General features: G+C 47.7%; 1 protein-coding gene across 1 annotated transcript in view; it reads right to left on the bottom strand.

Annotated features, from left to right (window-relative positions):
• Nucleotides 1-22,160, bottom strand: part of BMS1 (BMS1 ribosome biogenesis factor) — a 798,176-nt gene that overhangs the window by 649,314 nt on the left and 126,702 nt on the right. The window contains exon 4 of the mRNA XM_069611034.1: nt 6,116-6,195. Within this exon, the coding sequence (XP_069467135.1) occupies nt 6,116-6,195 (80 nt within the window). The remainder of the gene's footprint in view (nt 1-6,115; nt 6,196-22,160) is intronic.

Here is a 22,160-nt window from a genome sequence, read left to right as displayed (position 1 = left end):
AATGCATGGGAACGGAATGAAAAATGTAAGTTACAAGCATCCAAGAACTCCTTCAAATTCTTGGGCGTCCCTTCAAACTTCCCCGAGACTAAGGGCAAGGGAGGAAGATCCGAGGTAGGTGGGTCCCGTTCCGCCATCCTCTGCTGTAAGGCGGCATTAGCGCCCTTAAGATTTTGAACTTCTAAGTTCAGGCTCTGGACCGCTGCCACTAACTCCTGCACCTGTTGTGGAGTAGCCATAGGGATTTGCTGGCGTTGCAATCTGTCAGAGAATTCTTCCTCTGCTTGTGAAGAGTCTGATCCCCTGTCCTCCCCTTCCTCCTCACCTCTGATCTTTCGATGTGAAGCAAGCTTCGGATTGTCTTGTGTGCGATTCTTTCCCTTTTTTTTTTTGCAGGGAAGGACGACCGTGAAAGGACGCCACAGTGACACCCAATGGGTGAACTGTGGCTACCCTCCTCAGCCGTAATACGGTGGGGAAAAAGCCGGCGGCATAAAAAACCCCAGAAAGGAATGTTTCAACTGAAGAGATGAGTGAGGTCCAGTAGTAGTAAGTTTGGATCGCCACAACAATGTACAGGAAAAGGCAGGCAGTCCGTAGGCAAGCAGGAGTCGGTGCACAGGAAGAACAACAAAGTCACTGGGATAAGGCAAGGCAGTCCGTTACACAGAATGTGGTCGATACACGGGTAAACTCGTAGGTAAGACTGGAAGGAGGAAATGGAGGGAGGTAAGGCTGAAGTAAAGGAACACCAGACGGGAGGACGGGACAGGAGGAAGAAGGGAGCGGAAGGTAGAAGGATAAGGGTAAGGAAAGGAGGCGAAGAGAAATGGTGGAAATACCAAGGGCAAGGACGGGAGGAAAGCGAGGCGAGAAAGAGAGGGCAAAACTCTGAAGGGCGAGTACAAGGAGTACGAAAGCGCAGGCGATCAGGAAAACTGTTCGTTGCAACGCATCCGACCCCGGAAGTGAGCGGCTTATAAACGGGCGTCGGAATGCGTTAAAAAGACTAGACTCGTACTCTGCGTTTCGTTGTACGTAAAGGAACCAGTAATGGAGGACGCAGCTTCCATTTAGTCCACAGCCTCCAGGTTCCTTGAGGTATGACAGTATATTATGCGCCAACAGTTCTTTATATACGGTTCACGATATATACACATCAATGAATAACACTTTGTACTCAGGCAATTCTAATATGGCAAATATATACAATTTCTATGTGGTACTACACTTAGCTCTGGACTCCTTTAAAATGCATCAACTGCTGACAGTTATAATGGCATACAAATCATACAGCAATGTGCATCAGCATAGATCATAGGAAGGAAGGCAAGTTATTTTGAACAATGGCAGAAGGTTTTCCACCTCTACCAAGGCACAATTCTTTGTGAGGATCTCCCCCACCTGGGCAACCTGTAATAAAGAGTATTAACATGCCCAGTCCATTCATGTTTAATTAGTCTTGTTTCATGGTTAAAATGTTCAACTACCCCAATGTATGAGAGTTAAGAGTTTCTTCGACGATTCATCGATGGATCCCTTGAGAGTGGACTCCCTTTAAAGCAGGAGCCACAGGACGGCAGCTTCAACCTTTGCGGTGCTCTTCGCCGATCGATCGAGGAAGTCCTGTGAAGATGAGGTGTGCGGTACACCTCGATGCAAAGAGTTTGGTGCCGCAAAGATGACTTGGTGATGGATGTAGGCCCAGCAGCGGGAGTAGTCAGCGATCGGGGCTCGATCACAGGCTGGACTTCGGATCTTCACTCACTGGCGTCTTTGTGGACTTCGGTGGTGGGAAACCCACCAGCGGATTCTCGTCGGTCATCGACGACCTCGACTTTCTCCGGCAGGACAAAGCGGTTGACGGTGATGCCAAGCTAGCCTTTCGTTCAATGTTCTTAGGTAAGGTGGAGCATTGCGTCTCCGGGTGTCGAGCAGCACAGTGTCAAGCTGTCCCCGCTTCTGGGCAACACGCTTCGACTGGCTTCCAGCAGTTACAGAAATCCTCCGAACCCCGGTCGACAGCAAGAGACTTCGATGGCCTCCATGTCTGGGTGCATTACTTCAAGATTCCCGGTGAACCCCTTCTCCGGTCAACATCCTTTCAGGACTGGCTTCCAGGGTACCTCAAAGATCAGCTTCTGCAAATAATTTCCCTCGCAGCTCGGGGAAGAGGTCCCCTAGCCAGGTCCTCTCTTGATCAGTCCTCGACAGACTCAACAGCTTTTAGATTGCCTCGAAGGAAAGCAGCAGCAATTCCTCTTCCAGCTGGGCTTCAAGGATAAGCAGCTTCAAGTTTCAATTTCAGCTTCTGAACAAATTGGGAAGTGAGAGGTCCCCAGACATACACATCTGTCCCTCATTCACTCTGCTGAGCCAAGATCAGTCAGCCAATCAGACAGAAGGCCATTCATGCAGGCAGGAAGGCAGCCAGTCAGGCTGCTCACAGGCATTGAGGCTATTCACTTCCACCCAGACCCCCATAACAAGGAACGTGGATTGGGGCAAGCACCCAGCCTTTCAGCACACCACAATGCATTCATGTCAGTTTCGGGCAGGGCTGTCTCATTCATTGTGTCACACACTGAGAAACCAGACACCCATAACATAGACTGCATATTGGTCACACACTCTATTCACAGTACAACATAGTCACTGGGAAGGCACCAGCCAGTCTGGCCTGGACTTCCCCCACAATACCATATATGGTTCTTCCATCCAACAGCCAGTCAGAGAAGGGACAATCAGGGCTTCCTAGGACTTTGGGAAAACAAGGTAACAGGCAATAGAAAGCTACAGGGTTGTACCCCCACCCATGGGTGCCATGGGAGTATCCCAAGGGTCTCTGTTCACCACAAATAAAAAAGGAAGAGTCCCAACTGGACTCATGTGGAGTACAGGACGACGATGCCCTGTCGCTCCAATGCATTTCCAGTATCACATAGTCGTCATTTATATATATGTTTGTGCCATTTCCCCATTTGTATTGCCTCAATACGCTTTTTGGTTGGAACGCCCTCGGGGACTGAAGTCCAGGTATGGGAGGTTCTAAGAGTTTAGCTTAAGTTGTGTGTGTGTATTCTGTCAGGATTAGGATTTAAGAGGGATGGCTGGGCTCCAGTAAGCAAACCATAGGTCAAGCACGTGGGCGGGTGCAGGAGACTGTGCCCAGCTAGACAGAAATTAGTCATAAATTGTTACTGCATACTAATGGTAGAGGTGTTGTGGCACATCAGGTGTTCCAGTGCAGTGGGCTACGCGTGCAGCTAGACCGGATTGGTCATAGCAGTAGCTGCATTCTTGAGTGCATGGATGGGAGCTGTTCCGGCAGCATGTGTCCCGATACATGGCGAGATTTAAACATACCTTAAACTCGGATAGAGTTCATCTTCAGGGTCACTTTCTTAGGTCCAAAGTGATTGGCGGGTCCCCCAAACTGAGAACTCCCTAGATTTGAGAACTTGAGCAGTGTGAGCAAAAAGGTAGGGGGTGTGCGATGGTCTGTGGGGGGGGAGCGAGAGGGGGTGGAAGAGGCTGAGTTTATCACAGTGTGCCGCTGCGAATACTGAATGCAGCCGACATATGCTGTGGTTAGTGTAAGGGGAGTTTTCCTAAAGTCCTACTGGCAGTAAGACTTTAGTAAGCTATCCTAGTGGTTTGTAGAGCCCCAACTCTCAGTCTGTACTAGCTTAGGACCTTGTTGGTGTGGCAGAGCAGTCGGGCTTATCTTAAGAGAAAGGTGTGAGCTACAGGTAAGTACTCTGAATCTTAGTTGGACAGGCACAGGAAAGAAGCACTTCAACATATATCTTTTTTATAAATATATGTGTATTATATTTACACCAGAATCACTTTAAATACTTCAGACATGACGGTATAACACTTAGGAATACTAGATAATACACTTCAAATGACACTTTCACGTTTGTTCGCAGTTACAAATGTAGCAACGTTAGACAGGGAAAACGCAAGGTTATATCATTGGTAATTGCGCACTCATACGTTTTTCAACAGGTTATACAGTAATGGATTTACTCTGCAAAAACATAGAAAAGTCACTTAAAGGGAGGATAACAAGTTGTTAATGCAACATGAGCAACTAGTTCAAGGTTCTAGGAGAGGGTTTCTTCGCCTGGCAAGTCCTTTAAGTTCAAAACGCAACCCTAGCTAAATGCAGTTCGGGCTGGGTTTGAAGTCTTGGCAAACAGCGGATAAGGAATAGTTCCTGCAGATTTCTTCCAGTGTCTAAAGTTACTGAAGCAGCAAGTTAACAACTAAAAAAGCAGACCGAAAAACAGACTCGCGAAGGGCACACAAGCAGCATCTTGGGTAAGAGGGGGTTGCCCTGGACACCTCTAGGTGCACTCCAACGGTGTAGAACGACTTGTCTGAATCAGGCAAGCAATACATTGTTCCCCACAGTTCAATCGGTTAGAAGAAAGTGTTTGTGTTGGCACCTCTAGGAGGCAGCAGCTCTGGATCCGACCTTCGGATTCCTTGGTCTGGTGACGAAAGGCAGGACAATGGATGGTGTCTTCCAGCAGCAGTCGCGAGGGGGGAACCTGTGCACGACTTCAGCAACTTCTTGGTTCGCTCTGTGGTTTTGGTGCCTTTTCAGCAGCACCAACAAAGGACACGTATCGCCTGGTCAATCTTCTTCGCTTTCTGCAGTCCCACACTCTGGTGAGGGGGTCTGGGCGAGTTGAATCGGATCTCTGAAGTGTCCTTACAGGCTCAGTCCAAATGATGCACTCGAAATGGGCAGAAGGTCTCCTGGGTATTGGGGTTCTGCAGCTCTGGAAACTCCTAGGACCTCAGGAGATGGCTTGTTTCAAAGTTCGTCTTGGGACTGGTTGTTCCCACCAGCCAAAGGGAAGGAGTCATGGTCTTCGGAGATCCTCTGTCGCATAGAAAACAGGGTCAGGACAGCAGTGGTCATTTCACAGTGTTGCAAAGGGTCTGCAGGCATCTCTGGTCATCTTGTTCTTGGGTCGCGTCTGTTTCCAGTGGTCTACTTGCTTTACACTCCAGAAGCCTCACCTTCTATACAGTTCCAGCACACACTCCTCTACAATCTCTCAGCATTTTACGGAAAGGGGAGTTTGGTTGTCCAATCTGGACAGCCAGACCCCCCCTGTGGGAGCTGGTCCTATTCAGACACTCTGGCAGACAAAGGACAGGGGGTGATGGAAGACTTCTCACCCACTTTCTGCCTGCCCAGACACTCTGGGGCATAGGCAGGAATGCCTACTGGATCCCACCAAAGGCAAAACACACAGACCGACCGACCGACCGACCGACCTCCCCCTGCCCCCTCCCGGAATAATAGACTAATGGCTAACAAAGAACAACAACGCTAGTAATGGCAAAAAAAGAAGGCAGGCCCCAAGTTGGTACTTGGGTGCACCTATTCTGTACTACTGAGGCTATGTGGTATAAAAAATACACAATAGTTGTAAGATCACGGACACTGCCACCAGTCATAACTAGGTGATTGTCTATGTGACTAAAATTTCACAGGAGCAGAGATAAGGGGGAAACTAAGAATCCCTTTGGCACTCCACTGAAGGTGGTGTGTGCCAATCTCTCAGACTACACAGTTTGGAAGCGATGCTAAGAACTGTAGTTACTTAAGGCTATAGGAAGAAGAGTCTTAAAGGAGGACCCAGAGGGGCCCCAGCAACGCTGCCCATAAGGAGCTGTGTGCTGCAGTTGCAAAATACAGATGCCTTTCAGAGCTAAGGAGTAGACAGACTCCATAGTACAGGTAGAATACAAAGAATAGAGTTCCAAAAGACAGAGCCCATTAGAATGAATGGGTGGAAAAAGGCACCACTAATTCAGGATTAAATTAAAAAGGTCCAGAAGTCCAGCAAACAGTGCTGCGGGTCTCACTAGGAAAGGGGATGAAGCACAATAATGATAAATCGCCTTAACAGTTAGGAAGAGTAGGTGTATTGTTGGGTTTGAGCCAGTGCTTCTGTGTGTGGGTCAATCATAGCATAGAGTGTGAGAAGATCATTATCAACACTTGCACCTCACATCTTTTTACCCACCCCACAGCAGAGCAGAAAAACATCCCTATTGCAGGGAAGCTACCCCATAAAGCACTCACCAAGTCAGCAACTTTGGCCAAATCGATCATCGTATTGATATCACACCCGCACTCGATAATTGTCAGCCGGCGCTTTTTTCCTGAAAGAGAGAAAACAAAAATTGAAGTAATAAAACAAATTCCAAAAGACACAGTCTTTGCTGTAACTATTTGGGTTTTGTGGGTAGGAAGTGGGTGAAAACAGAAAAGGAGGTCCATCACATAGCAATCCTGAGCGTGGCAGGGAGGTCAGTTTGCATTCAGAGCAGCCTACAAGACCCCAACTGCAGGTTTAACAAGGTTAACAGAACCGATCATTAACGTTTTTGGTCATAAAAGTACATCATGACACAGGTTAAATAACAACAATTACAGATTACATAGTCCGTCAGTCCTAGTTTGCAATAATTTAACTATGAGAATCACCCATCACCCTTTTCCCAAGGACAACTAAATGTCCCAGTGAGTACAGGCTGGCAGGGACTTTCTCCCAGGTAACCACTTGTTTTACCGCCTGGGTAGGCAGTAACCTTAATTACTGTATGGGGGCTGGTGGGCGGGGTGGGGCATCTCTTGGCAAAACCAAGTATATTTTTCCCCCCAAGTGTCGGTCTTGGAAATCAATCTGCACATAATCATAAGTACTATCCACATGGTAGGGCAACCTAGTGCACCTTAATATCGTCTCCCGTGTAATAAAGACATCCTCAGGCCACTCTGAGCCAATGAGTGTCACCAATGCCTCGTTGGATTTTAAACTGTTGGAGGGCAGTCTGGAGACCCTATGAAGGAATACAGACCCTCCCACATAAGGCGCTGTACCCCAAATCAAATTAGACACTTGGTTTAGAGCCAGCTTCAGTGGAGTATGTTCAGGTCTGTTGTATAGTTTCTCCCTGATGGCAAGGATTCTCAAACCGCCTTCTGACCTTTTAGTGGAGGTCAGCACAGGTGGACCCAAGGTAGGCTGTTATGGGTTTAAATTTAATTCCTGCCCTCCTAGGGGGGAGGGGAGAGGGGGAGAGAGAGGGAGAGAGAGGGAGAGAGAGGGAGAGAGAGAGGGAGAGAGAGGGAGAGAGAGAGGGAGAGAGAGGGAGAGAGGTTCCCGTAATCCAAATATCAGTTCCAGCATTAGTGCCCCTCGGGTTGCCTGGTTTCGTGCAATCATCGGGGAGATTGGGTTGGCCAATGGTGTGACCTGGGATCCCCTGTCAGAGCATACATAGGTTCCCAGGGGATCAAACCAGATGAGCCCCCCTGCAGTGCATCATTATGCGATCCAATTGCAGAGCATGGGTACCTACATACCTCCATCGTCATTGTTGGAAGACCTCCCCCACAACGAAGTGCCGCAAGATCTGTGGTGACGGCAGTGCCAGCAGTACCACTGGTGACCGTAGTTGTCCTCTCAGGCTGGTGAGCAGTCAAACTGGCAGACGGTTTAACAGTTGTAACAATGGCCATGGGCAGGTCCGTTGTAGGCCCTGGGGTGCCATTGACAGTAAACTTCTCTATGGTCGCTTGTGGGAAGAGCCATAAGCATTTTACTATTCTGTTCGCTGAACTGTAATTGACTCCAGGCTTAATAAATCCCTTTGACGAATTCTCACTGCCACTGCTGCCTGTGCCAAAGGCTCCATTGCAAACATTGGTAATCTGTTTGGCATCTATGTTCATCCAAGCGTCCAGACTAACAGGAATAACAGTTGGGTTAAGAAATTGCTGAATCTCATTGTTAAGGCTATAAGCCTCCCCCGCTGTGTTTAGAGTAGTATCCGATCTAAGGTCGGCAGAACTTGGAGGTGGAAAAGAGGAAAGGGCCACGGGCAGTTTCTTCTTAACAGTACGTATCTTCCTTTGGGTTGGAGTTGAAGACATGGTGGAAAACGTGTTCGGAAAGCAGAATCCCTAGCTGCTTGGGGAACACTGTGGAGAGACACTACAGGGGGCTGGGGGACTAGTTGAAGCGTTGAAACAAAAGCTCAATATCAGCCCTGGTTATAACTTGGCTAAGTTGAATCAATCGCATCCAAATGAAAGGAGTATATCTGCCAGAAGGATACAGTCATACAGCATACCGTATGGTGGAGCCCCCTGCTCCAATCTCACAGGGTCAAATGAAAGGTGCAGAAGACGAGTGAAAATCCAATGGTGTACCTGCACTTTACATCCTCTTGTTCTCGATTAGTGAACTCATGCAGTGTAGCCCCCTTCAGTAATGATCACCTGCACCCTTGACCCCTGTGGGCTTCGCCAGTGCAGGGAGTGCTCAGGGGTTTTGATCTCAAAATCGCATTAAGACAGGTGGGCAGGGCTTGGCAGCGCCTGCAGGGCAACTCCTCTCCTCCATCCTGCGGGACCGATAACTCGCACCCTTGTATCATGCACTTCCAATTGTACCGACAACTAAATATCACTGTTATTCCCAACATTTGTGTTAGAAAAGACTAACGGCCTCATCATAAATTGAGAAAATTGGAAATTTACCCCTCTGCCAAATTACGGTGCTGAAACTCTTAAGAAAAACAGCCTGCTTTTGTGTGGAGGCAAAAAAACCTGGATGTCTTGGAAGCAGAAGCGTCCTTGGGTCAATTGGGAAAAATCATTGGGGCTATAGACAATTCAGACAAGGGATTGCTGGTTGTCCAGAGGGGAAATGGGTATTGTATTGTGCTTAGCACACCTAGGTAGGGCCAGATGCTCAGATGCAGCAGAATCACTAAAACACAGGCCAAAGTTACAAATAACACCATGTTAAAGACCGACCAATGCCAATTCAGTTCAATGTCAATTCACTTCAGATGTGAGTGAGTGAGCCAAGAGGTCAAAATAAAGTCACCATAAGTGCTTGATGGTGCTGAAGGACCATATCAGGGTGATTTGTATAGAAAGTCAACAGGGGAGGCCAAAAACCTCATCTTTCTAAAATCCAGGAACAATTTCACTGGTAGTAAAGCATTCTCTATTATTTGAAGCAACCGGTAGATGGTACGTCATGCTATTAGCCCTACCACTACATATTTGAGCAGGGCCTTAAGAACTAGCCAATGCACTTCTATTTCATAGACCCATCTTCAACACTCCATCTGCCTACATGCTGTTAAGACCCACCTACAGCATATAGGGTCTTACAGAAATAAATAAAAACTCAGAATTCAGACTGGCCTCATGGAAACATTTGAGCGGATGTTCCCAAGCTTGCTCAGCAATCCAGTGTTCTTGGGGCCCCATGCTGGCGCTGGGTTTTCAGCAGAGATTGATCATTACTAAGATTTTCCATTACAGAGAACAAGACCTAATACTAAAGGCCATCAGAGAGAGGGGGAGACCTATGGTATCAATCATCCAAAACCACATTTCCAAACTATTAAACAAATTATCAATACGAGCGTGAGCACAACATAAAGGTTCATCAAGTAAAAAATACTTGAATACATTTTCAGGAGCAAAACAATGAATACCGATTGCATCTATGCAAGTAAATGCAAACAGAAAAAAGTACCTCTTCCTTAGTACTGGGATGAAACCACTAAAAGTACTTTTAATTTTATTTTTCTTTATTACTTCCACACACAACATATAACAACATTCCCGACATTTGCAGTCACATGTGTTTCACAATATGCATTACCTGTTCGACTTCTATAATGTCTTCCCCTACCTCCCTCCCCAAAAAAAAAAAAAAAAAAAAAAAGAAAAAAAGGAAAACACTCTAGCATTACACATTGTACCTCCGGCAACAGTTACTCAGGGCAAGTCCTCCTCGAGGTTCTCAAGCAAGTCCTCGTCACTGAGGGCACTACCGGTGCACCCATGTAGCGAGGCTATCATTTGTCTCCATTCCAAGAGTGGTCCTACTTCCTCTCTCCCTCTCCTTCGCTGACCGCCTCATACCATGCCATTGTCTCCGCATCTGCCCACTTAAGGAGGTCCTCCCAGCACCTCTCCACTCTAGGTCTGTGAGCAGCTTTCCAGCTCATGGCGATTCTCCTCTTGCCCAGGATACATGCTAAGTCTGAGTTTGCATACAGGTTTCAATTTACGTGGCCTGGTGAATCCCCTAGCATGCATGCATGCCCAGATGGATTCTACGTCTAACGTAATCCCCTTCTCGGATAGCTTGAGTTTCACCTCCCCCCAAAATTTCCCGACTTCCGGGCATGCCCAGAACATGTGGATCATCCCGGCTCTCTCTTCACCACACTTGGGGCATGTTTGTACCTCTGCGTTTCCAAATTTTGCTATCATACGGGGGGTCATATATGCTCTATGAGTGACAAAGTTGGATTTGTTGTAACCTGGCATTTCTAGACACCTTCTTGTGATACTTTAGGGCCCTCTCCCATTGCCCGTCTTGCCAGGCTTCTCCTGCTTCCTCCTCCCAGTCCCGCCTTAGATCAGTGAGCTCTTTCCCCACTTTCAGCATTGCTAATTCGTAAATCCTGGATATTTCGTGCCCCCCCTCTGAGATTTCATACATTGTTTCGATGGCCGTGGTCGGGAGCTCCGCCAACTCTGGCTCGGACCATGTTTCTTTCACTTTTCTGACTAATCTGTTATATGTGATGTACTGTCCAGGCTGTACCCCGGTCTCCTCCACTATTGTTTGGAAATCTACAACCTCTCCCTCCTGCCAAATGTCCCCCAAGGTGGCTAGGCCCACAGGATCCCAGTATTTTCGGATCATTCTTCTGAGTTGGACATCTGCTCCGCATAGCGCCACCAGTGGCGCCTGCGGGGAGCACGGGGCCACGCCCCCCCATGGACCGGCACGCATTGTGCCATACCTCCCACCCCAATCTGAGCAATCCTGGTCTCCCTTTCATCTCTGGTTTGGGAAGCCAGATTAGTCCTCGTAAAAAAGTAAGGGACACTTTCCTCCTTCAGCAGCCTGGACTCTGCCGTCTCGTTTTCCGCCAGCCACCTGGCCACATATTGTAGTTGTGCCGCTAAGTGGTATATCTCAAAGTTTGGTAACTCAATCCCCCCCTTTTTCATATGCGTTCTGAAGCTTCCACAGGGCCACTCTGTTTCTTGTGTTATGCCACAGGAAGCCCCTGCACAGGCTGTGCAGTTTAGTAAAGAAGCACTTAGGCACCATGTATGGGATATTAGAAAAGTAGTGCAGCAGCCTTGTCAGAACCACCATCTTCAGCAGGGTCGCCCTTCCCACCATAGACAACGTTAGCTTGGCCCAAAACTCCATGCTGTTTTTCACGTCTTCCACCGCTTTCTCTGTATTATGTATGTGCTCGGCCGCTACCGTATGATAGATGTTAATCCCCAGGTATCTAAACGTATCGGTCTGCCATGCTATTTGCATGGTGGGCAGGTTAGATTGTGAAGTGTCTCTGTATCTGCCCAGGGGAAACAGTTGGTTTATCAGGGTTGATCTTAATCCCGGAGAAGGCCGCATAGCGTTCCATCACTTCTAAAATGTATTGCAGGTTCTGCTCCGGGTAGCGCAGGTATAAAAGCATGTCGTCTGCGTATAGCAATATCAGGTGCAGTCCCCCTTTGGTGCGCACCCCTATCTCGCCGTATTGTTGTCTGAGGTAGACAGCCAAGGGCTCGAGAGCTAATATATACAACATTGGCGACCATGGGCAACCCTATCTCGTGCCCCTGCCCAGCTGCCAGCTTTCCGATATGATTTTCCCCGTTCTTACTCTGGCAATGGGGGAGCTATAAAACAATCCCACCCACCGCAAGTACCCAGGTCCCATCCCGAATCCCTTTAAGGCCGCCATCAGCCAAGGCCATCGGACAGAGTCAAATGCCTTAACTGCGTCCAGTGAAACTACAGCGATTTCGTCTGAGTCGCCCTCTGTCTGCTCTACGATATGATGGAGCCTCCTGTGGTTATCGGATATGCTCCTACCCGGAACATAACCCGTTTGGTCGGGGTGTATTAGTTTATTTATCATTGGTTTAAGTCTATTAGCAAGTACTGTGGTTAGGATCTTACTGTCCTGGTTCAGCATGGACAGTGGACTGTACAACCCGCAGTCCACACTGGGCTTGCCTGGCTTGAGGAGGGGGGATGATCATTGCTTCTCTCAGGGACTCCGGCAGTCTTCCGATCTCTCATGCCTCATTCAACATGGCCAACAGTGGAGGTAGGATCTCTTGTCTGTATGTTTTATAAAACTCACTGGGGAGCCCATCCATGCCAGGGGCTTTGCACGTGGGTAGATGCCTCTAGATGCACTAGACTGCCTCTAGTTCCGCCAGCATGATCAGGGTTTCTACGTTTTCTCCATCTTCGGAGCTTAGTTGGGGCAATCCTATGTCCTCTAAGACCTCGAGAGTTTCTCTTTCCAAGTCCTCCCCCACATCTACGTAGAGGTGTTTGTAAAATTCGAGGAATTGCTTGTTCACCATTTCTTGGGTATTACAGATCTGTCCCGCCTCTCCCATTACCTCCCTAATCACTGGCCTTTGTTCCTCGTTTTTATACAGCCACGCTAGCAGCCTCCCAAGTTTGTCCCCACCTGCATGTCGTTCAATATATTTCTTATAATTTAAGTTACTGAGCCTGTCCCTTAGCCCCGCCCCCTCCAATTGCAGCTGGCTCGCCCCTTCAGAGTGTTCCTGTGCAGTTCCCTCCTTCCCCATTATTGTTTCCAGTCTCTTTTCGATATCCTGCAACTTCCGCTCTATGCCTCTTTGGAGCCCTTTGGATTTGGCAATGGCCGCCCCTCTGATTACCACCTTGAAGGCCTCCCACAAGGTCCCATCCGATTCCACACTTCCTGTGTTAAGTTCAAAATAGTTAATTATCTCCTCCCGGAGGTCCTCACGAAATGGAGCGTCGCTCCGAGTCTCCATGTGGGAACTCTGGCTCTAGGGGGCTGGTGTCTCCACTCCAGGACCAAGGGGGAGTGATCTGACAGAATCATGGCTTTGTATTCTGAGCCCACCACCTCCCTAGATACTTCCGGGGGTGGTGAACATGTAGTCCAACCTTATGTATAGATTGTGTGGGGCCACGTAGTGGGAGTAGTGTCTCGCTGTCGGGTGCTGCTGTCTCCATGTGTCTTCGAGTCCTAAATCCCTCAGGAGGGCCCGTAATGCTCTCGCTGCGGGTGTGGGTCTATCAAATTTCGTGTCCGATCTATCTAGTGTGGGGTCTAGTGTGCAGTTAAAATCCCCCCGCCCCCCAAATGACCAGCTCGTCTACGAGGGGGCTAATCTTCCTATACAGCGATTTGTAGTATGACACAGTATCCCGATTAGGAGCGTATGTATTGATGATACTTATTTCCTTGTTTTCCAAAAGTCCTCCCATCTGGCTCCGCCACTGCCTGTAATATCTGGAGAGGCACATGAGGTGCCACCCATATAGTCAGCCCCCTGGCCTATACCGAGTAAGTGGCACCCAAAGTAGTGCCCTTCAATTTTTTCTTGATTATCTCCTGTTTATCCTTCGTGAGGTGGGGTCCTTGCAACAGAGCTACGTCTATTTTTTGCCTCCTCAAGTACATCATCACTTTGTTTCTCTTCAGATAAGTATTGAGCCCCCTGACGTTCCAGGTTACCACACTAAGGTCACCCATCCCCCCCTTTCGGTCTCTCCTCTTTTCTCCCACTCCGGAGTTCCCAGCTCGGGGCTGCTCAACCCGAATTACGCACAGAGGCGCGCGGGTACATGCTCGCTCTCTAACTACTACCCCCGCACATATGCCCCAACTCCATCCCCTGCCTCCTCCCGTTCCCACCCCAACTGTTGCCTAGCTCCATCTCAGGCGAACCCTCATTTGGCCCCGTCCGACTAGTCCGGTACCGGGAACCCAGCAGGTGGTTACCGCTCGAATGGACTCCACTAACCTATCTAAAGGAGTATGAGATTGGGTACTCTGTTTCTCCCTTTTATGTGCTACAGCTCGTTTGCTTGCCCTTTGAGTGACACGACTATATTCAAGTCCCATTTTCTCATCTTATACAGCACCTCTTTCGCCAGTGTCTCTGCATCATTTCTCTGCGCTGCTTTTTCTGGCCATCCTTTCCTTCTGGGCAATTTTGTGCGTCCAGCCAATCCGTTGCCTCCTCTGGGGTGTCAAAAAATAGTCCTGTTCTTGTGGAACACCTTCAACCTAGCAGGATACATCAGCATGTATCTATGGCCCGCTTCCCGTAGCCTTCCCTTTATTGCCCCGAAGTTGAGTCGCCGTCGTTGCACCTGTAGTGTGCAGTCGGGATAGGCCGTGACTGAGGCGGATGCCCTGCGGATTGTGCCCCCCTTTGCAAATAAATTCCAGGATCATTTCTCTATCACGGTAGTTTTGTATTTTGGCTATGATGGGTCTCGGGGGTGCTCCCGGGGGGGGGCCTCCTAGCCAAGGCTCTATGCGCTCTCTCCACTGAAAATCCCTGGGTAAGCGTTCCCCCTGCTATTTCTTGCAACAGCATTGATTCAATGTATTCCGTGGGGTTCGATCCCTCTTCTCCCTCTGGGAGCCCCACGACACGTATGTTGTTTCTGCGTGCCCGTCCTTCGCCTCTGCTCTCCAGGTTGTCCACCTGTTGGCGTAGTGTGTGGATTTCTGAGGTGTGTGTGGTGCAGGCCGCTGTGTTGGCCTCCACTTCTTTTTCTAACTCTCCTGTGCGGTCAGCGATTGCTCTTACGTCTTGTCTCAGGAGGTTCAGGTCTATTTGCACTGCATCAATTTTGACTTCCAGCACCACTTTCAGTGTGGCCATGGCCGCTTCCAATTTCGTGTCCCACGCTGCTTTCAAGTCTGCGATGGCTTCAAGGATTTGCTGGTCTCCTCGCGCTGGGGATGCATCCAGCTGGGCGCTTCTGTCTTTACTTCTAGCTCCTTCCGTCGGCCGCAAGGTTTTTGTGAAATCCTCCATCGTAGATTGCTTCCCTTTTGTTTTGTTCATCTCAGTTGCCATGTCTTCAGCGATTCCAGTTGGGCAAGCTTCCTACCTCGGGTGGTGCGTCTCCTTGCTGCTACCAGGCTCTCAGTCTCTCTTATGTGGGCCTGTTACTGTCTCCTTCAGGTGCCCGAGCACCGCTGTCTGTATGCCAGGCTATAGCTCGTGTGAGCTAGTTTGTTTTGGTACCACCAGAGTCAGTCCATCCTGTCTCTAGACCTCATCTGGGACAGCCTACTTGCGCCACTCCTTATGCCTGACCCCGGCCTGGCGCAGCAGGGCACATGTGAGGGGTGCCTCCGGGCAGTGCTCCGAGTGCCGTTGCGTTACTCGGCGAGGTCTTCCCCTCGTCTGCCTCCTGACATTGGGGTAATGCCTCCCCTCCTTCTCGGGCTGTCTGTGGTTATGGTGCTGCTCCAGGTGCTTTGGGTGAGCTAGTCTCTATGCCCTGTAATGTCTGTGTGGGCTTCTGCAATGTGTTACAGTGCAGCCATGCCTCCTCTTACCCATGGCTGATACTTGCTCAAAGACCTGCCCCGTGTCGTGGGTCCTGCGCAGGTTTGTTACCCACTGTGCTGCCTTCCACGGGGTTCAGGTGTTTTTTTAATTTTATTTTATATTTTTACCCCCTGCGGCTCATGGTGGGGTGCCTCCTTTATTTCCTCCTGTCCACCTCCCCTTCTGTTTCCGATGCTGCGGGGGCTGCCACAGCATAGTGCAGTGGGGGACAGGCTTACGCTCCCTTAGCTCTCCACGCCCCCGGATTGCCGTAGCCAGATTGTAAATCCTGCTTCGGAGGCCCTGCTCCGTGGCTGTGGGCACAGTGCGTTAGCGCACCGTCCTTCTCCCAGTGTGCGCCTCGGGTCGGGTCCTATGAGGCTGGCACTTGTGCGGCCGGAGGGGGAGGAGGGGAGGGGCCATCTGGCATGTGTGGCTCCTGCTCACCCACAGGGCTTGATCTCTCCTCGCTGTCCACAGCCGCCTGGGCTCCTTCAGTGATCTCGGAGCGCCCGATGCGAGCTGCAGTGTCCGGGGGCCCTGCTTTGCTTCGTCGCTCTCCCTGGAGTGTCCCGCTCTCCGCCTCCTCTTAGGGTTCACACGTGCTGGCGGGCGGTTCTACGACTTTCGGTTCCCTAGCTCCCGCAATGCTCTGGTCCTCTGGCATACACACAGCGCTTTCCGGGTACATGCCTGCGATGCCCCTCTGCTTGGATAATTCCGGCAGCGTCTTTGTGCCCGGCCCGCCTCTTTGTTCCTCGGAGCCGTGGCCATTTTCAAAAGGGGTGCCCTTCTGGCCAGCGGTCTGTTGAAATTCGGGTTTAACTGTTTCTGGCAAGGTCGGATTTCGGTCGCTTAGTGCGAGTTGCACTCTCCCGATATTCCCACACGCTCATCTAATTTTTCGATGGGTATACTGCATTGGGGAAGCAAATATTCGTAGGATTATTGTCGGATATCTGGGAGCTCCGGAGTTTCCGTCCCTCTACATGGCTGGTAGCCACGCCCCTCTTCCACTAAAAGGAATAGTGCACTCAAAAATGTTATGATCTTAAAAGATGGGCAATAATACAAAATATGCAATCATCATTTTAATGAAAGTTCCTATGTAAAATATTACACAAATGATGTTTAAACCCCTTTAAAATCAAGCACTAGGAGGTGTCCATTTTGTGAAATGGACGAGCCTCCTGTGCTTGAGTTAATCTCTGCCCTTGCGGCACTAATGGAGCAAAAGCCACCTGCTGGTAGCTTTTATTACAGCGATTTTGCTTCATTCATGCCGAAGACGCAAAGAGCAGAGAATGCAGGCAGGAAGGCTGCTGCCTGGTAAGTGCTTATTTTTATATTCAAACCACAGCAATTTTAAATACAACCGCATTGTATTTATAACTGCAGCAGCTTTCGTTTTGAGTCTCCCGGGCTCCTCTGAGCCGGTGGAGCCCGGGAAACTCAAAACGAAAGCCACTGCAATTATAAATACAACGTTGTATTTATGATTTCCATGGTTTTCTAACTACGGCAATCATAAATACAACAACGCTGTATTTATAAAAGCACTTCTCTGCTCTCCAGCACCAATTTAAAAGATACTACAAAAGATAAACAATAACTAACATTCATATCAATCACCAGTACAAGAGAAAATCTACATATCTCTGAAAGCAAAAATATAAAAACGCATGACATGAAACAAAAAAGCTGAATTAAATGTGGATATCATCATGTTGGTTACATGTTATAACTTGCAAAATTTGAAAACTGAGCAATGAAGCATCTTGCCACTGGGGAATTAAGACAATACGCTATACATGCACGCCAATATCACATGTATCACCAGCTCAATAGATTTCCTGTGAATTTCTGGTATTTCAACTCTGAGATTTGATCTCATTCTTTCAATTCAGTGGGGTTGGGAGTGTGTTTTTTTGTCTCTGTCTTTCTCTCATTTTATACACAATTTATATTATGCAATTTGTTCATTTGCGTACATTGATTTCCATTGGTTGTACTAGTTTGTTCTTTCAGAAATTACACAACACAACCTCTTCTGGTAGGTCTACACATGGTCAGGCATTTATGTATGACAAGCAATATAGATGTAAAGAGTGTACTTTAGTTCAGCTTTTTTATTTACATGGTATGCATTGAATTTGTATTTTTGCAATGACAGACCTTTACATTTTCTCTTCTACTGGCGACAGGTATGTTTGCTAGCCATTATTTATCTTTAATAGTTTTATCTTTTGTAGTTATATTTCCAGAATTGATCATTACTCAAGTATTCTTAGATGGATCATAAAAATATTTTAGCCTGTTGGACTACGTGTCCGAAATGCAATGGCCATATTCATGTGGGCTTCCATGTAGTTCATGATGAAGAGATATTTCTACATTAAAGCATCGGATCATAAAACCTCTGATGCAATATGGATTACTTTTTGGCTGTACATCCGAGGACATTATTTGAGCATTTTATAGTTTCTACACCATCAGCGAGCACACAGTACAAAGGAAGTGGTTATTGGTGCTTTTTTTCATTTTTAGACAATAGCCCACATATACAGGGCTCCCAAGAAACCTTTTAACATGTATGCGGGAAGCTTTGAGAAAAAAGTTGGAATACTCTATGCTCTTCACAGCTAAAATGAAGAGTATTCACAACGGCAAGTCCCATTTTCTTTACTTTGACAGGAAAAGCTGATGCTTACATCTATTCAGAGCATGTTACTCGTCCTCCTTGGAGTATCCTATCCAAGCCAGCACACGTTGGATTGAACAAGCCAACACATTTTGGATTGAATTATGATTGACATGTTTATTGTTAACCATTTGCCCATCTGAAAATGGAATTAGCCCTACGTTGAAGATACAATGTTACTTGATTTATTCACAGACCACATCTAGGCTGACAGTGATATGGAGGAGATCACTGCTGGATATCTCCCACATGCCCAGAGCGCCTTGGCCCATGTGCTGGATTCCGATAGTTTTGCCCATACCTCTCACTAGTTCTTTGTCTCGTTTTCTCTTTAATGTTACTCGTTTTTTTCTGTAGGGCTCGAGTTAATGTGTCTGTTAATTTCCTCTTTTCTCGTCTTCACTTGGTTTCTGGGAACACATACTGAAGATTGGAGATGTGCCAGTGTGGGAGAGTGTGGGTAGTACTGCAATTAGATCCATGTTCTATGAAAGGAGTCGCGATCTATTAGGAGATATGCAACACCTAATTAATGCATGGTAGAAGGGTGCAGAAGTAAGATCAACACAATGGTGACATGGCGATTGCTACAAACTTTTTTGTATCCAAAGGAAAATTTGAAACCCTACCTATCCCTAATACTAAGAGGGGTTTCTCTGCTTCAAATAATAAACTATGGAACCTGTCAGAATGTCCAAAATATTAAGTGTCCACCGTCGTATCAACGCACAATTCTTTACCTAACACTTAAAAATAACTAAAGGTAAAAGTGTGCTGGGCCCAGAGGATCTTCTGGACAAAGGGTTTTAAAGTTCCTTTGAAATGGGCCAAGTGGAATATTTCCCTTCCGCTGGTTTCTCGGTTTCACAAAGGTTCAACAATACCACAGGGGATGACTCCCTCCCCCTGGTTTCTCCCAGGTTTTCCGCAGCACCAGAGTTGACAATTCCCTTCCCCTGGTATCTTCTACTTCCTTAGTTGTGGGTTCCTGACCCTGGTTGGTTGACCAGGTACTCTTCCTTGCCAGGTAGTGTGGTGATTAAGAGGTATGATGCTTCTCTTACTTCCCAGCTCTCTGTATACAGTCTACCTTATTTACTTCCCTGCAAAGCACTGTACTTATGAAGAGCCACAAAAATACACTGGGTTGCTTTTATGGGTGCAGGTACAGACTCGCACTTTCGGTGGATGAGGAAGTAATGGGTATTAGAGGGAACCAGCGCTTCATATCTGAGTTCTAAATAAACCAGTGTTGTTTTTTGTGTGGGATCCCAAGAATGAAGGATTACTCATGTTTTTGGTTCTTTTCATTTCGGTTTTTATTGTTGCTCAAGGTGCCGACGCATGTTTCGACCCCACAAGGGTCTTTATCAAAGCTTTGGTATTTGTGAATCATACCGCAATTGACCAGTTTTGGAATTTGTGTCAAGATGTATGCGTAAAATTAAACAAAATCAAAATTGCGGGGTGTAACCAGTGTGGTTAGTGTTTGGTATAAGTGCGGTGACATAACCATAATTTAAAACAAGGTGAGTACCATATGAGGTAAATTATTAATTGCATTGTGTACATTTCAAATGTATTAATTGGCGAGTACCATTTTCAAGTTTGCATGATATGAAGAATATATGCTTACAACAAGTAGAGCAGAAAATGCCCCGGGGGTGGGGGGAGTAATGGGGGTATTTAGAAAAGATATTTGGTTAGATTGTTTGCTCCATTTAACCTGGGTGTTGAGGAGGCTCATATGGGATCTCAAAGGTTAATTTGTCTTAATTGACTTATCAATTAGTTTGGTCTAATGGGCTTGCACCTGGTATACTCTCCTGCCAGGTACTGTGACTATGAGCAGCAACGAGGATTCTCCTCCACAAGTTCTTTGGTTTCCATTGATACAATAGGTTATTTATAATGCCCATAGGTTTCTAAATGCAGACCCGGGGGTCGAACCTGTGTTGGTCGTCTAGCTTCCAAGGCGAGTACAATGCCCCTAAACTATCCTCCCGAGACTATTACAGACCCCTACTCTAGGGCTTTCTTACTTCATGCCTCTCCGCCACTGGCTTAGGGACCAGGCGCCTGCTCCTTCACCCGCGTACCTTGTCTCGTGGTCTGCGGTGGTCCTGAGGGTTTTGCAACACGTGTGGTCTGCCGCAGGGCTTCAACGCCTCTCGGCATCTTCCACAAGATGCCGAGATGAACAAACAAGTTAGCGCCATAGCCTCTGCATCTGCCTCCAGCACCAAACTCATCAATGCCATTAAACCCTACCTATCCACCCCCAACCGCCTTTCCATAGCTAAAGCAACTATAGGAGCCAAACTGGACTATTGCAGCGCTTTCTTAGCTGGCACCTCCGCCAAGAACATTCAAAGACTGCAAACTACACAAAACAATGCAATCAGAGCCGCTATGAGCATCCCTAGAAGAGACCATATATCCCACGCCAGATGTGAAGCACGTTGGCTCCAAGTCAAAAACTGTATAACTCTGAAAATCCTTACCATCACACACAGATGTATACACAAAACCGCCCCAACATACCTATCTGAAGCACTATCCAGGACCACATTCACATGCCCCACCAGAGCTCAGTACACCAACCAATTACACATACCACACAAAGAGCTAAAGCTGGAGGTCTAGGCTTCTCTTACATTGCACCAAAACTCTGGAACTCTCTCCCAGCCACCAATAGAGCTGAAAATTCCATCTCTGTCTTCCGCAACAACCTCAAGGCCATGTTCCTCAACTAGCAGTACCACTCCCCCCACTGCCATCCTTATTGTAATATAATACAAATGTAGAACTTTACTGTAACCTGTACATATGCTACCAATGACTATATAACTATTTTGTACCCTGTATATATATATTGCTAATGACTACCTAACTAAGATTTGTACTGTAACAAGTGCCACAATGTCCTTGGACTGTTGTGCGCTATATAAATACGAATAAAACAAAACAAATAAAACAAACTGCTCTGCTGTGGCTCTGCCGTGCAAAGCCTTCTCCGGGTGGCGTGGCTCCTAATCCCCATGCTCGCTGGTCTTCAGGGACGTCTGGATCTTCTTCTCTGCCTCCCAAGCGGTCTATCCACACCAGAGTTGCTTTGCACCGGCTTGCCCTGTCTCGGCGTCCCAGTCTGCCTTCTTCCTCCTTCTCCAGTGTTCGCCTTTGCGATTCCTCCAGGGAGGGCTTGACAGACTTCTAAGTCCTTCTTTAGTTTTTATACATATGCAATATCCACAATGACTAGCCTCATCTTGTCGGTTCCGCTGGGTGGTGTTCACCACTCCACGCCTCATCTTCATCTCAGTATGATCATGGTTAATCTCCACTGGGTCACAGATGTTCTTCCTTGTCCCAGTTCTGCAGTGGGCCTCACATGGCTAGTCCCTATTCTTCCTCGTCTCAGAATAAGGTAGCGGGATGGAATGGTCAACCCTACAGACATATTGAGGTGTGTGGGACTATGTTACCCTTTACAGAGTCAGAGGGCGAGTGAGGTGATAAAGGGGCAGTTTGGTACTGCATTCTCCCCAAGATATCCTCCCTGTCTCAAATAAGGGGCTTCCCTCCCCATGTTATACTCCCACAATGCATCACCCCCAGGGGGACTATTGGACTGTGGCTGCACCGTCCTGGACCCATGGGAAGGGTCCCACCCATGGGAGAAGGGACGACATCTAGGAATTAATCAAAATGGTCATTTCATGTGTGGGGGGATTATGATGAGCCAATTCTCGGCCCAACCCTTAATTTTCACTGCTCAAAACACTTTCCAGTCTCTTGGAATGTGCTGGGGCTAAATAATGCAATTAAAACACGAAAGATATTAGTACAACTGGGACTACATCAAATCAAGGTAGCCCTAGAGCACACGAAAGATATTAGTACAACTGGGACTACATCAAATCAAGGTAGCCCTAGAGCAGGAAACGCACGCCTGATCTTGGACCTCTGAAGTATGCCAAGTAT

This window comes from Ambystoma mexicanum, chromosome 8, assembly GCF_040938575.1.
Source record: "Ambystoma mexicanum isolate Mex_15411 chromosome 8, UKY_AmexF1_1, whole genome shotgun sequence".
NCBI lineage: Eukaryota > Metazoa > Chordata > Amphibia > Caudata > Ambystomatidae > Ambystoma > Ambystoma mexicanum.
The sequence above is the reverse complement of the archived record's forward strand: the minus strand, read 5'-3'. Positions and strand labels throughout refer to the sequence as shown.